The sequence below is a fragment of the Papio anubis genome, chromosome 1 (genome assembly GCF_008728515.1).
Source record: "Papio anubis isolate 15944 chromosome 1, Panubis1.0, whole genome shotgun sequence".
NCBI lineage: Eukaryota > Metazoa > Chordata > Mammalia > Primates > Cercopithecidae > Papio > Papio anubis.
Genome location: NC_044976.1, coordinates 133,508,342 through 133,520,464, shown reverse-complemented (window position 1 = coordinate 133,520,464; position 12,123 = coordinate 133,508,342). Strand labels below are relative to the sequence as shown.

Sequence of the window (12,123 nt, the reverse complement as noted above, 5' to 3'; positions counted from 1 at the left end):
GTGTATGCACAGTCCCAGTGGCATCCTGGTGTGGGTGACAGGCGGCGTAACCAGCCTGTTTGCTGGTCCTTGACAGTCTTGTAACGAGATGGGGAAGGGGCAGGAGGCGTCGTGAGTTTGTCCTGGAGCTGGGACTATGGGGTCCTGTGCCTCCTCTCCTCCCTGTGATGACCATGGGTCCTCCCTCTCCCTGCTACCCTGATTGGAGCTCAGAGTTGTTGGTTATGCAAATGCCAGGGGACAGCCAGCTCCAGCAGAGGGGTGTCTACTCATTGGCTGGTGCAACGTGGCACCCTGCCCCCACAGGGCCTGGCCTCTCCCAGGGTCTGACACCTCCCAGGGTTTGGTCCCTGTGGGGTCTGGTCCCTCTAAGAGATCCAGCTCCTCCTGGGGTCTGGTCCCTGTGGGCTCTGATCCCTCCCAGGGTCTGGTCCCTTGGGATCTGATCCCTCCCAGGGTCTGGCCCTTCCTATGTCTGGCCCAGGGCAGTGCTGTCCTCTTGCCTGGCCTGACAGTCTCCGATGGCCCACAGATCTGCACGTGGGCATCACCAAGAGGCTGAAGACAGTGGAGGTGCTGGAGGGGGAGAGCTGCAGCTTTGAGTGCGTCCTGTCCCATGAGAGTGCCAGCGACCCAGCCATGTGGACAGTCGGTGGGAAGACGGTGGGCAGCTCCAGCCGCTTCCAGGCCACACGTCAGGGCCGAAAATACATCCTAGTGGTCCGGGAGGCTGCGCCGAGTGATGCTGGGGAGGTGGTCTTCTCTGTGCGGAGCCTCACCTCCAAGGCCTCACTCATTGTCAAAGGTGGGCAGGGCCTGCCGGACGGGGGCTTATCACCTGGGCTGAGGAGTGGGGACCCTGGGCCTGTCCCCAGGAGTCCAGGAGCTGGGCCCCACTGGCTGCAGAAGCCGGTGGGGGTGCTTTTGGGGCCTGCTTCCCCCAGCTGCTGCAGAGCACCCCTTCTAGGAGCCACAGGGCCTGAGGCACCTGCTGGATGCTGGGGGCAGTTCTCATGTGGAAGTGGGGTTGCGTTCTTCTCTGAGCTCTGATACAGGCCTGGATTCTTTTCCAATCTGTGTTCTGAGTGCCCTGAGCACTTGGTAGCTCCCAGAGCTGTGGCTCACAGGGCCAGTCTGGCAGCACTGGCCTGAGGGCCCAGCCACTCTGCTCTGCTGACATCACCGCCAGCGCCCGAGTTCGCGCCCCTGACGAGCACACTTGGTGCAGTTTGGTGGGGCACGCTCAGAGGATGCCAGCGTGGGCCTGAAAGATGCCAGAGGATAAAATTCTGTAGTTGTTGATCTTCCTGCCTCCTGAGTCCCACCCTGGTGACAGTGGGGACACTAACATTCCAGGTCTCTGAAGCTCCTGAGGGCCGAGGTCCCAGAGTTTGGGGGTTGCAGGTTCTGTTGTCTTGGTCACCAGAGAATCAGTGTTCTCAAACACTTGTCCTTGCCCCAATCCTGGTCATGGTGAAGGTGGTAGGGTTTTGGCTGGGTCTGTGCGTAGAGCTATGGCTATAGCCAGGATGGTGGCTGGGGCCGTGACTGCAGTCATCTGTGGCTGGCTCCGTGGCCCTGGCTGTGCTTCAAGGGCAGCTGTCTCTGCTCTCTTCAGAGAGGCCGGCAGCCATCATGAAGCCCCTGGAAGACCAGCGGGTGGCGCCAGGGGAGGACGTGGAGCTGCGCTGTGAGCTGTCACGGGCGGGCACGCCTGTGCGCTGGCTGAAGGATGGGAAGGCCATCCGCAAGAGCCAGAAGTACGATGTGGTCTGTGAGGGCACGATGGCTGTGTTGGTCATCCGCGGGGCCTCGCTCAAGGACGTGGGCGAGTACACGTGTGAGGTGGAGGCTTCCAAGAGCACAGCCAGCCTCTGTGTGGAAGGTAAATGCTGCAGGAGCCCCACGCGTGGCCCTGGAGTGGCGTCTCTACCCTAGCGGGGCACAGGGCCACCCCTGGAGCCTGAGCTCCTCTGTCCCAAGTGAAAGGGCTCACCCAGGTCCCAGAGCTTCCCCAGCCAGGCCTGGAAGATAACAGGGCTAGCCTGGGGTCTGTGCAGGCCTAATGCCCCACCTATTCTGCCTCCGTCTCCCTGCCCCAGAAAAAGCAAACTGCTTCACAGAGGAGCTGACCAACCTGCAGGTGGAGGAGAAAGGCACAGCTGTATTCACGTGCAAGACGGAGCGCCCCGCGGCCACAGTGACCTGGCGCAAGGGCCTCTTGGAGCTACGGGCCTCAAGGAAGCACCAGCCCAGCCAGGACGGCCTGGCCCTGCAGCTCACCATCAGTGCCCTGGAGAAGGCAGACAGCGACATCTATACCTGCGACATCGGCCAGGCCCAGTCCCAGGCCCAGCTCCTCGTGCAAGGTGAGGTGCCCAAGTGTGCTCGGGTCTAGGCTTTGAACGGCACTGGAGACTTGGAGGTGGAGAGGCCCAGCCTCAGTTTCTTATCATAAGGGTAGAGGGATGCACCATGCTGGGTGGTCACTGAGGCTCCCCAGCATGGCTGTGAATGAGCTGCTGGTGCTCACTTACTTGTGTGTTGATTTGGTCACTGTGTATTTCTCCCACATGCCCTATGTGCCTGGCCCCCATGCGTGAGCTCAGTGTGTATCTGTACATACAACGTGTCACCCTTATCCCAGAGGGACAGCCTGACTCAGCTGTGCCAGGCAGCCTCAGGTGCTCCCAGGGAAGAACTGATGGTCATTAGGGTTGTCATTGAGAGTTACAGTGGCATTTTAGTCTTTTTCTTGTTTACAACAGAATACCTGAAACTGGGTAATTTATAAATGAAATAAAGTTACTTCTTACAGCTCTGGAGGCTCAAGGTCAAGGGGCCACATCTGGTGAGGGCCCTCTTGCTGGCAGGGACTCTCTGCCGAGTCCCCAGGGGGTGGCACAGGGCATCTCATGGGGAGGGGGCTGAGTGTGCTAACTCAGGCCTCTCTTCATCTTCTTTTAAAGCCACCACTCACATTAAAGCACTTTAACACATTAACCTGTTAACCCACTGATTCATGAATGGATTAATCCATTCCCACCTTGGACCCAATCCCCTCGTAAAGGCTCCACCTCTTAATATTACCACATTGGGATTAAGTTTCAACATGAGTTTCCAGGGGGACATTCAGATCATAGCAGGTGGCTGTTTGATCTTACTGTTTGGCTCCACATTTGAGTGGCAGGCAAAGTGACAGCTGTCATTCTCCCCACTCTGTAGATAAGAAAACTGAAGCTTTAGTGGGTCCATGGCCAGAGCAAGGTCGTCAGGCACATTGGGATCAGAGCAGGCGAGGCCCAGCCCCTTCACCACAGCCTTCACTTGGCTCTGAAGTCCCGGGCTGGTGTGTCCAGAGCTGAGTTTGCAGGGGGTCCCTACTGGGGTCTGACCACAGGGCGTTCACAGGGTTCAGTATTTGAAAGGCCCCAGTTGTGATCATGAGAAGTAATGTAAAGCAGGAATCATCACTGATTTTTCCTCTCCAATGGATTTGGTGATCCTGGTGAAAGCATTCTGTTAACACAGTAAAGCCCCATGATCTAATAAAGTTGGTACCCGTAGTTAATTTTTTTAAAAAGCCATCAAGAGTGAGAGTCATAAGATAACAAAAGATGCTCTTTAAAAGTTTAACATGGCCGGGCTCAGTGGCTCACGCCTGTAATCCCAGCACTTTGGGAGGCTGAGGCAGGTGGATCACGAGGTCAGGAGTTCTAGACCAGCCTGGCCAACATGGTGAAACCCCATCTCTACTAAAAATACAAAAATTAGCCAGGCATGGTAGCACGTGCCTGTAATCTCAGCTACTCAGGAGGCTGAGGCAGGAGCGTTGCTTGAACCCGGGAGGCGGAGGTTGCAGTGAGCCAAGATCGTGCCACTGCACTCCAGCCTGGGAGACAGAGTGAGACTCCATCTCTAAAAAAATAAAATAAAATAAAAGTTTAACGTATGAGGATGTTGGCTGGCCTGGTCAGAGGCCCAAGCCATTTCCTTGTGTGCCATCCACTGATGAGAGCTCTTCATCCACGTGGATTGCCCGGGTTGGGGTTGCCTTCTTTGAGGTGGAGCTATGCCTGCAGGACACTCATGCATGCAGAAGGAATCTGAATGCAGGACCTGTCTCCATATTCGTAAACGCTCATCTTTTACCATCCCTAATTCAGCAGCCAAAAAACCTCGTTTCTAGGAATTCACATTTCTTATCTTCCAAGCATTTGATTTCAATTTCAGCATAACTATAGCCATTTTTTTTCACACTCCTCTTTCATCTGTTACTACAAGAGTTAATTTCATGGCACAATTGTAATGATACACACAGCTGTGTATGCATGTTTGGGAACCAACCGCTCCTGGGAGCACAGCTTGGATAGGGGGCAGAAGTGTGCTCTCCTGGGTTCTCAGCAGGCTGCAGACTCGCCCAGCAAGCCTTGCAGAAGGACCTCCAAGGTGCAGAGAGGTGGACTTGGGGCTCCGAGTGGCCCTCAAACAAGTATCTAGACCGTTCAAACTCTGACCCATTTACTGTTTTCGGAGTTCTGTCCCTGCAAACTTGTTAAAACACAGACACCTTGCTCTGTCCTGGGGAGTGTCTGTCCTGGGGAGCACTGCTGGCTGAGCCTGCCCAGGACGCTGTGCCTTTGCAGGCCGGAGAGTGCACATCATCGAGGACCTGGAGGACGTGGATGTGCAGGAGGGCTCCTCGGCCACCTTCCGTTGCCGGATCTCCCCGGCCAACTACGAGCCTGTGCACTGGTTCCTGGATAAGACACCCCTGCATGCCAACGAGCTCAATGAGATCGAGGCCCAGCCTGGGGGCTACCACGTGCTGACCCTGCGGCAGCTGGCGCTCAAGGACTCGGGCACCATCTACTTCGAGGCGGGTGACCAGAGGGCCTCAGCCGCCCTGCGGGTCACTGGTGGGTCACATGCCCACGTTGCACATGTTGCTCAGAGCTGCAGACAGGTGGAGAGGCAGATGGCAGCTCAGCCATGTGCCTAGTATCCCTGGGCACACAGAGAAAGCACCCTTGGCTGACTGTGGGGTGGGGGCTCGGAAGGCTGAATTGGGCTTTCAGAATGAATGCTTCTGCATGGTTTGCAGAACTGTTCTTGGTGTGCGCTGGCTAGGCTGCATCCCCACTGGGGCAGGAGCCACACAGAGCCTTCCCTGTTCCCTCCACAGCCTGTTGCGTGGCCCCAGCATGAGGGTGACTGGTGGGTGCTGAGCCAGGGTGTTGCCTGGTCTGCAGTGAGACCCAGGGTTTGTCCCTGTTGGCCCCTCCAGCAGCAGCAGGACAGGATCCCACATGCTCCTGCTTCTCTCTCTGTCCCCCAGGTAAGCCAAGTGTCTTCTCCCGGGAGCTCACAGATGCCACCATCACAGAGGGTGAGGACTTGACCCTGGTGTGCGAGACCAGTGCCTGCGACAGCCCTGTGTGCTGGACCAAGGATGGGAAGACCCTGCGGGGATCTGCCCGGTATCAGCTGAGCCACGAGGGCCACCGAGCCCAGTTGCTCATCACTGGGGCCACCCTGCAGGACAGCGGACGCTACAAGTGTGAGACTGGGGGCGCCTGCAGCAGCTCCATTGTCAGGGTGCACGGTGAGCCCCAGCAGCCCCAAAGCCTAGCCACAGGCCAGGTGCCTACAGCTCTCTTCTCAGGCAGCACCGTCTTCAGGGCAGGGCATGTGCGCCCACAAGGAGCCCAAGGTGGGAGGACCCAGGCTCCTGTGCATCCTGTATGGGGTGCCCACAGCTCCCCGTGTCCTTCCTGGCTCTCCCTGGCACCTCATCCACCCTGCTTGGCTTCCGCTCTGGCCTCTGCCACCCGCAGGAGCCGCCCTGCAGAGCTGTCTCCTCTGCGTCCCTGAAGGGCTGTCCCTCTGTGCATGCCTGTGTCCCTGACCTCCCATCTTAGGAGGCGCCAGCCACAGTGGCTTAGGGCCCACCGTGACCTCATTTGACCTTACTTCCCTCATCACTACCACGCTTTGAGGTCTGGGCTAGGGCCTCCAACTGTGAATTTGGGGGCACAGGTCCCTGACACCCCACCCTTCTGTTCTCCTGCTTGGTTCACCCTTTCTATCCCTCACCCTCAGAGCTGCCCCTTTCCAGAAGTCTCGAGGTCCTTGCCACAGGCCCCAAAGGAGAAGGGGGACCCTGCAGCTGATGTCCCCAGCCCTCCACCACCTATAGGGGACCCCTAGTGGACCAGTCGGGGGAGGGCAAGCTGAGCCTGTGCCTGTCTGCAGCCCGGCCAGTGCGGTTCCAGGAGGCCCTGAAGGACCTGGAGGTGCGGGAGGGTGGTGCTGCCACACTGCGCTGTGTGCTGTCATCTGTGGCTGCGCCCGTGGAATGGTGCTGTGGAGACAATGTCCTGAGGCCAGGTGACAAATACAGCCTACGCCAGGAAGGTGCTGTGTTGGAGCTGGTGGTCCGCAACCTCCGGCCGCAGGACAGCGGGCGGTACTCATGCTCCTTCGGGGACCAGACTACTACTGCCACCCTCACGGTGACTGGTAAGCATCTCTGTTCACCCTGCCCATGTGGCCCAAAGATGCCACTTCCTCCAATGCAGGGGAGCAAAGACGATGTTCTCTGTGTCTGACCTTCCTGCAGCCCTGCCTGCCCAGTTCATCGGGAAACTGAGAAACAAGGAGGCCACAGAAGGGGCCACAGCCACGCTGCGGTGTGAGCTGAGCAAGGCGGCCCCCGTGGAGTGGAGAAAGGGGTCCGAGACCATCAGAGATGGGGACAGATACTGCCTGAGGCAGGACGGGGCCATGTGTGAGCTGCAGATTCGTGGCCTGGCCATGGTGGATGCTGGGGAGTACTCGTGTGTGTGTGGAGAGGAAAGGACCTCAGCCTCACTCACTATCAGGGGTAAGACCCTGTGTCCAGAGTCGTGGCCAGTGTCCAATTCTTTACCTCTGCTGTCAGTTGCACCAATTCCAGTCTCCCCCAACTGTGCCATGCCCTTCCCAGCACATCACGGAATCCCTTCCAGCTTTCTGGACTATTGAAGGAACCAGGAGAACCTGGCATTTGCAGCCAGACTCCCACCCTCGAGGCACCCTGGGACCTGTCCTGTGGGAGTCTGTCTTATCCTCCATCTCGCCATTGCCTGTCCCCCTGTGCTTCCCAGAGTCTGATCTACTGCATGTCTGTCTGTCCATCCCTCCCCAGCCATGCCTGCCCACTTCATAGGAAGACTGAGACACCAAGAGAGCACAGAAGGAGCCACAGCCACACTGCGGTGTGAGCTGAGCAAGGTGGCCCCCGTGGAGTGGAGGAAGGGCCGTGAGAGCCTCAGAGATGGGGACAGACACAGACTGAGGCAGGATGGGACTGTGTGTGAGCTGCAGATCTGTGGCCTGGCCGTAGCAGATGCTGGGGAGTACTCCTGTGTGTGTGGGGAGGAGAGGACCTCTGCCACTCTCACCGTGAAGGGTAATGACTGCCTCTGGCCACGTGCATGGGTGGCTGTGTCCGAGTGGGTATGCATATTCCTGCCGTGTGCCCATGTCTGCGCTATGGCCTTCCCTGTTTCTGCGTGGGGTTCCTGAATCATTCCTTCAGTAGGGATTCCTCACACCTGCTGCGTGTTACCCGTCTTAGGAGCAGTAAGACAGCAGAGAAGAGAGGGCTGCTTGAGCCCTGTGGGGTTGTAGGCAGAGACAGAGGATATGGGGAGAACAAAATCATTACAAAAGTGAGATCATAGATCTTCTCCAGGGTTAACACCAGGAAGGCAGGAAGGCAATCAGGAGGAGCCCCAGAAATGGAACACAGAAAGGAGTGGGGAGATGGCACGTGGGCTGGAGTGCACAGCCAGGGAGGGGAGGGTCCATTGTGAGGAGGAGAGAGGTAGGGTGACTGTGGGGGGGAGGTGATGGGGTGACTGTGGGGGGGAGGTGATGGGGGTGACTGTGGGGAGGAGGTGATGGGGGTGACTGTGGGGAGGAGCAGCCGCAGTGACTCTTCATGTGTCAGCCAAGCAGAGCAGCTGTGTGGAGTGGTGGAAGGGGCCCAAGACGATCCAAGATGGGGGCTTTGACCAGGACAGGACATCCGGAGCCCTGTGGCCTGCCTGCAGTGGATCTAGGGTGTCGTCATGTGTGGGGGGTGGGAGTGGATCTCAGCCGTGGCTGGGTGCCCTAGGGACATGAGGCTGCAGAACTCACCCTGGGCCCTGAACCTCTCAGTCACAGCAAGGAGAGGATTCCAGCCTCAAGCCACCAGTGTTAGCAGAAGGGACAGAGCCCTGCACCTGGCCTCTTGTGTCTGTGGAGCTGGGACCCATGGCCCAGTGTGGCTGGTGGTGTGGTGCGACGTGTGCAGGTGCTCGGGGCCTTGGCCTGGCTTGATTCTGTCAGGGAAAGCACATGGGATAAAGCCGGCCCGGGTGGAGGGCCCGAGCACCTTAGAGGGAATGCAGGGAAGGACTCTCCCAAGCTTGAGGACTTTCTTGCCCAGGACTCTGGTGGGCTCCTGTCACACCGCAAGGAGGGATCCCTCAGGCCAGTGAAGGGGCAGGTTCTGGGGGCCAGGCATGGCTGTCTGGATGCCAGTGCCTCCTCAGACGGGTGGCTGAAGAGCAGATGACCAGAGTGGACCCTTGCCGGCTGCCTGAGGCAGTTGCTTCCAGAAGTGGGCGAGTTCCAGGGAAGCTTCAGGTGGTGGGTGCCCTGCTGGACCCCCTCTTGTGCCTCCTTAGAGGGCACCCTTGCATGCTGGAAGTTTCCACTGGACCCCGAAGCCCCAAGGATGCTCTGAGCTGCAGTTCCCCGGGGGCATCCAGGGGATGCAGCTGGGCACTCTGAGGCTCCAGTCTCCATCTGGTGGGCTGGGAAGCCACCCAGCTTCAGTGCACAGGAGACAGTGGCCCTCGTCTGTCCCTGTGGTCCATGGCTATCTCCTGCTTGCAGGGCATGTCCGGGTGGACCGTTCCTTCATGTATTCGTTTGGTCATTTCTTATCTGCTGGACCCATGCACCAAGGCACCTGTTGGCGTGGGGTTCTTGCTTGCATCATGAACACAGGGTGATGGTCAAGGTGGAGGGTGGCATCCTCCTTTCTCCCAGCAGCAGGCTCCTTATTCCCTGTCTGCCCTGGGCTCTGGCCACAGGAGCAGCAGGAACTGATGAGAAGCAGGAGCCTGGATGATTTTGTGGGAGATTTTTAGGCAGCTGATTTTGTGTCTTTTTCCTCCAGCTATTCATCAAGATCATGAGGCTGGGCATGGTGGCTCACACCTGTAATCCCAGCACTTTAGGAGGCCGAGGCAGGAGGATCATTTGAGCTCAAGAGTTCCAGGCCAACCTGGGCAACCCAGGGAGACCCTATTTCTACAAAAAATATGAAAATTAGCTGGTTGTGGTGGTGCACACGTGTGGTCCCAGCTACTCAGGAGGCTGAGGTGGGAGGATTGGTTGAGGCCACAAGTTTGAGGCTGCAGTGAGCTGTGATGGCACCACTGCACTCCAGCCTAGGCAACACTGAGACCCTGTCTGAAAAAGAAGAAAAAAATTATGAAGGAGCTATAAAATAGGGAGCCACAGAATGGGGCCTGGGCCACAGTATAGTGTAACTGAGCCACCAGGCTGGTCTTGGGCCCTTGAGCATGATGACAGATTCAATCTGAGCCAGGATGGGCTGCAGAAGACCTTGGGGATGGGGAGATCCTGTTTGGTTCTGTCTCTTCCTCCCCATGTCATGGGTCTTGTGGCCACTGCATGTGTCTGCCATCATCTTGGGGTCCCTGCTAGGATTCCAGCTCCTCTGTGTCCTGGGTGGCTTTCCCCTGCGTGTCCATGGCCAATCTGTTCTCTGTTTCCAGGGCACTGTTTCATGTCCACGTGTCCATGCTTTAATTCCTAGTTTCCTCCATAGTTGGAGTGTGTCCTTGCTGAGTGTCCCAAGGTGTCTCCAGAGGGCCTCATGGTCTTTGTGTCCTCTCCGGCCCTACCAGCCAGGTTCATAGAAAGTACGAGGCCTGAGGACACCTCAGAAGGGGCCACACCGTGATGCTAACGGGCTGGACCGTGGGAAGCCACAGTGCACACCTTGTACTCAGCACACCCCAGGAGTGGCCCGTGTTCAGATAGCTTCCCTGTCTTCTCTGTGTTGTCCATGTCCTGTCTCTTCTGTGGGCTCAGAGGGTGTGATTGTGGCCATCTCTTTCTGATCCCCCAGCCCTGCTGGCCAAGTTCACAGAGGGTCTGAGGAATGAAGAGGCTATGGAAGGGGCCACAGCCATGTTGTGGTGTTAACTGAGCAAAGTGGCCCCTGTGGAGTGGAGGAAGGGGCCCAAGAACCTCAGAGATGGGGACAGATACATCCTGAGGCAGGAGGGGACCAGGTGTGAGCTGCAAATCTGTGGCCTGGCCATGGCGGATGCCGGGGAGTACTTGTGTGTGTGTGTGGGCAGGATAGGACCTCAGCCACGCTCACCATCAGGGGTAAAGATCATGTGTGGCCTTGTGGACCCGTGGCTTGGTATCTACATGTCACCGTGTCATTCTCATCTTCCAATGTGGCACAGCCCCTGTGGCAATCCTGGGGTTGTCTCTTCTCCAAGTGAGGTCCTCTGGTTGTCTCCCGCCTACCCTTCTTGTCCAGGGGGTGTCCTCATGCTCATGCTGATCCCTTTGTGTTCTCTGTTCTTCCCAGGCCATTTGCTTCCTCCTCATGTGAATGTTTATTTGCTTCTTCACGTGTGGTCCTTTGGTGGTTTGTGTGGCTCCTTGTGGGTGTCCATGTCCCGTCCACAGAGTCTTCCAGACAGTCTGATGATCTCAGCGACTGCTTGGTCCTTCCCAGCTCTGCCTGCCAGGTTCATAGAAGATGTGAAAAACCAGGAGGCCAGAGAAGGGACCACAGTCATGCTTCAGTGTGAGCTGAACAATGCAGCCCCTGTGGAGTGGAGGAAGGGGTCTGAGACCCTGAGAGATGGGGACAGATACAGCCTGAGGCAGGATGGGACCAAATGTGAAGTGCAGATTCGTGGCCTGCCCATGGTAGACACTGGGGAGTACTCGTGTGTGTGTGAGCAGGAGAGGACCTCAGCCATGCTCACTGTCAGGGGTAAAGGCCACATGTGGCCAAGGAGAGCCATATTCTGGTGTCCATGTATTGATGTCATGCCGTCTGTCTGTACTCACACCATGTGCTCTCCCTGCATCTGCGCCACCCTGTTCCCATCACTCTGCAGGATCTCCTCCAGCCTCCAGAGCTATTGTGGGAACCAGGAGAAACCAGCCTTGCAGCCAGCTTCCACCCCATGTGCCTACAAGGATGGGCTCCATCATGTTGTCCTGTTGGCTTCTGTACCTTGCCCTTCACGCTGTCCTGTCCTTACCCCCAGAGTGCTCCAGAGGCTCTCATGGTCCTTGTGTGTGTCTGACATACTCTGGCTCTGGCAGCCGGAGTTACATAAAGTGTGAGGACTCAGGAGGCCATGGAAGGAGTCACAGCTACAGTGCTGACAGGCTGGAGCATGGGAAGCCCCAGTCCACAGCCTGTGCTCAGCACATCCCACATGTGGCCTGTGTCCAAATGGGTTCTGTGTCTTCTCTTTGCCATCCATGTTCTGTATCTTCCATGTGCTCAGAGAGCAAGATTGTGTTCATATATTCTGATCCTCCTCCAGCGCTACCCATCAAGTTCACAGAGGGTCTGAGGAACGAAGAGGCCACAGAAGGGGCAACGGCCACACTGCGGTGTGAGCTGAGCAAGGTGGCCCCTGTGGAGTGGTGGAAGGGGCATGAGACCCTCCGAGATGGAGACAGACATAGCCTGATGCAGGACGGGGCCAGGTGTGAGCTGCAGATCCGCGGCCTGGTGGCAGAGGATGCTGGGGAGTACCTGTGCATGTGCGGGAAGGAGAGGACCTCAGCCATGCTCACCGTCAGGGGTAAAGGCCACACGCGGCCAAGCAGCGCCATGCTCTGGTGTCCACATGTTGACTTGACGCCATCTGTCTCTGCCATGCTGCGTTCTCTCCCCATGTCTGTGCCTGCCTGTGTAACTGCACAAGCTTCTTCCAGCCTCCAGGGCTGTTGTAGGAAGCAGGAGGAAGCAGCCTCTCTAGCCGGCTCCCACTGTGTGCCTCTGAAGAC

The 12,123-nt window shown here is 57.6% G+C and overlaps 2 protein-coding genes across 8 annotated transcripts in view; both read left to right on the top strand.

Annotated features, from left to right (window-relative positions):
• The window catches only part of OBSCN (obscurin, cytoskeletal calmodulin and titin-interacting RhoGEF), a 168,874-nt gene that overhangs the window by 75,057 nt on the left and 81,694 nt on the right, over positions 1-12,123 (top strand). For 4 of the 7 annotated variants that reach the window (XM_031655026.1, XM_031655024.1, XM_031655022.1 and 1 more), the window contains exons 33-40: positions 533-805; positions 1,619-1,885; positions 2,103-2,369; positions 4,647-4,919; positions 5,339-5,605; positions 6,256-6,522; positions 6,623-6,886; positions 7,190-7,453. In XM_031655026.1, coding sequence (XP_031510886.1) covers positions 533-805; positions 1,619-1,885; positions 2,103-2,369; positions 4,647-4,919; positions 5,339-5,605; positions 6,256-6,522; positions 6,623-6,886; positions 7,190-7,453 — 2,142 coding nt within the window. Of the gene's footprint in view, positions 1-532; positions 806-1,618; positions 1,886-2,102; positions 2,370-4,646; positions 4,920-5,338; positions 5,606-6,255; positions 6,523-6,622; positions 6,887-7,189; positions 7,454-11,654; positions 11,919-12,123 lie in introns of all 7 variants that reach the window. The other 3 variants (XM_031655014.1, XM_031655011.1, XM_031655006.1) reach the window with 1 other exon arrangement.
• On the top strand, positions 9,458-11,648 carry LOC116270255. The gene has a single exon (XM_031655028.1). The coding sequence runs from the start codon at positions 10,393-10,395 to the stop codon at positions 11,446-11,448; it is 1,056 nt and encodes a 351-aa protein (XP_031510888.1). The 5' UTR covers positions 9,458-10,392; the 3' UTR covers positions 11,449-11,648.

What these genes read in the sequence shown, in the direction of transcription:
- LOC116270255 (XM_031655028.1), top strand. Translation starts at nt 10,393, where the DNA reads ATGGCGGATGCCGGGGAGTACTTGTGTGTGTGTGTGGGCAGGATAGGA.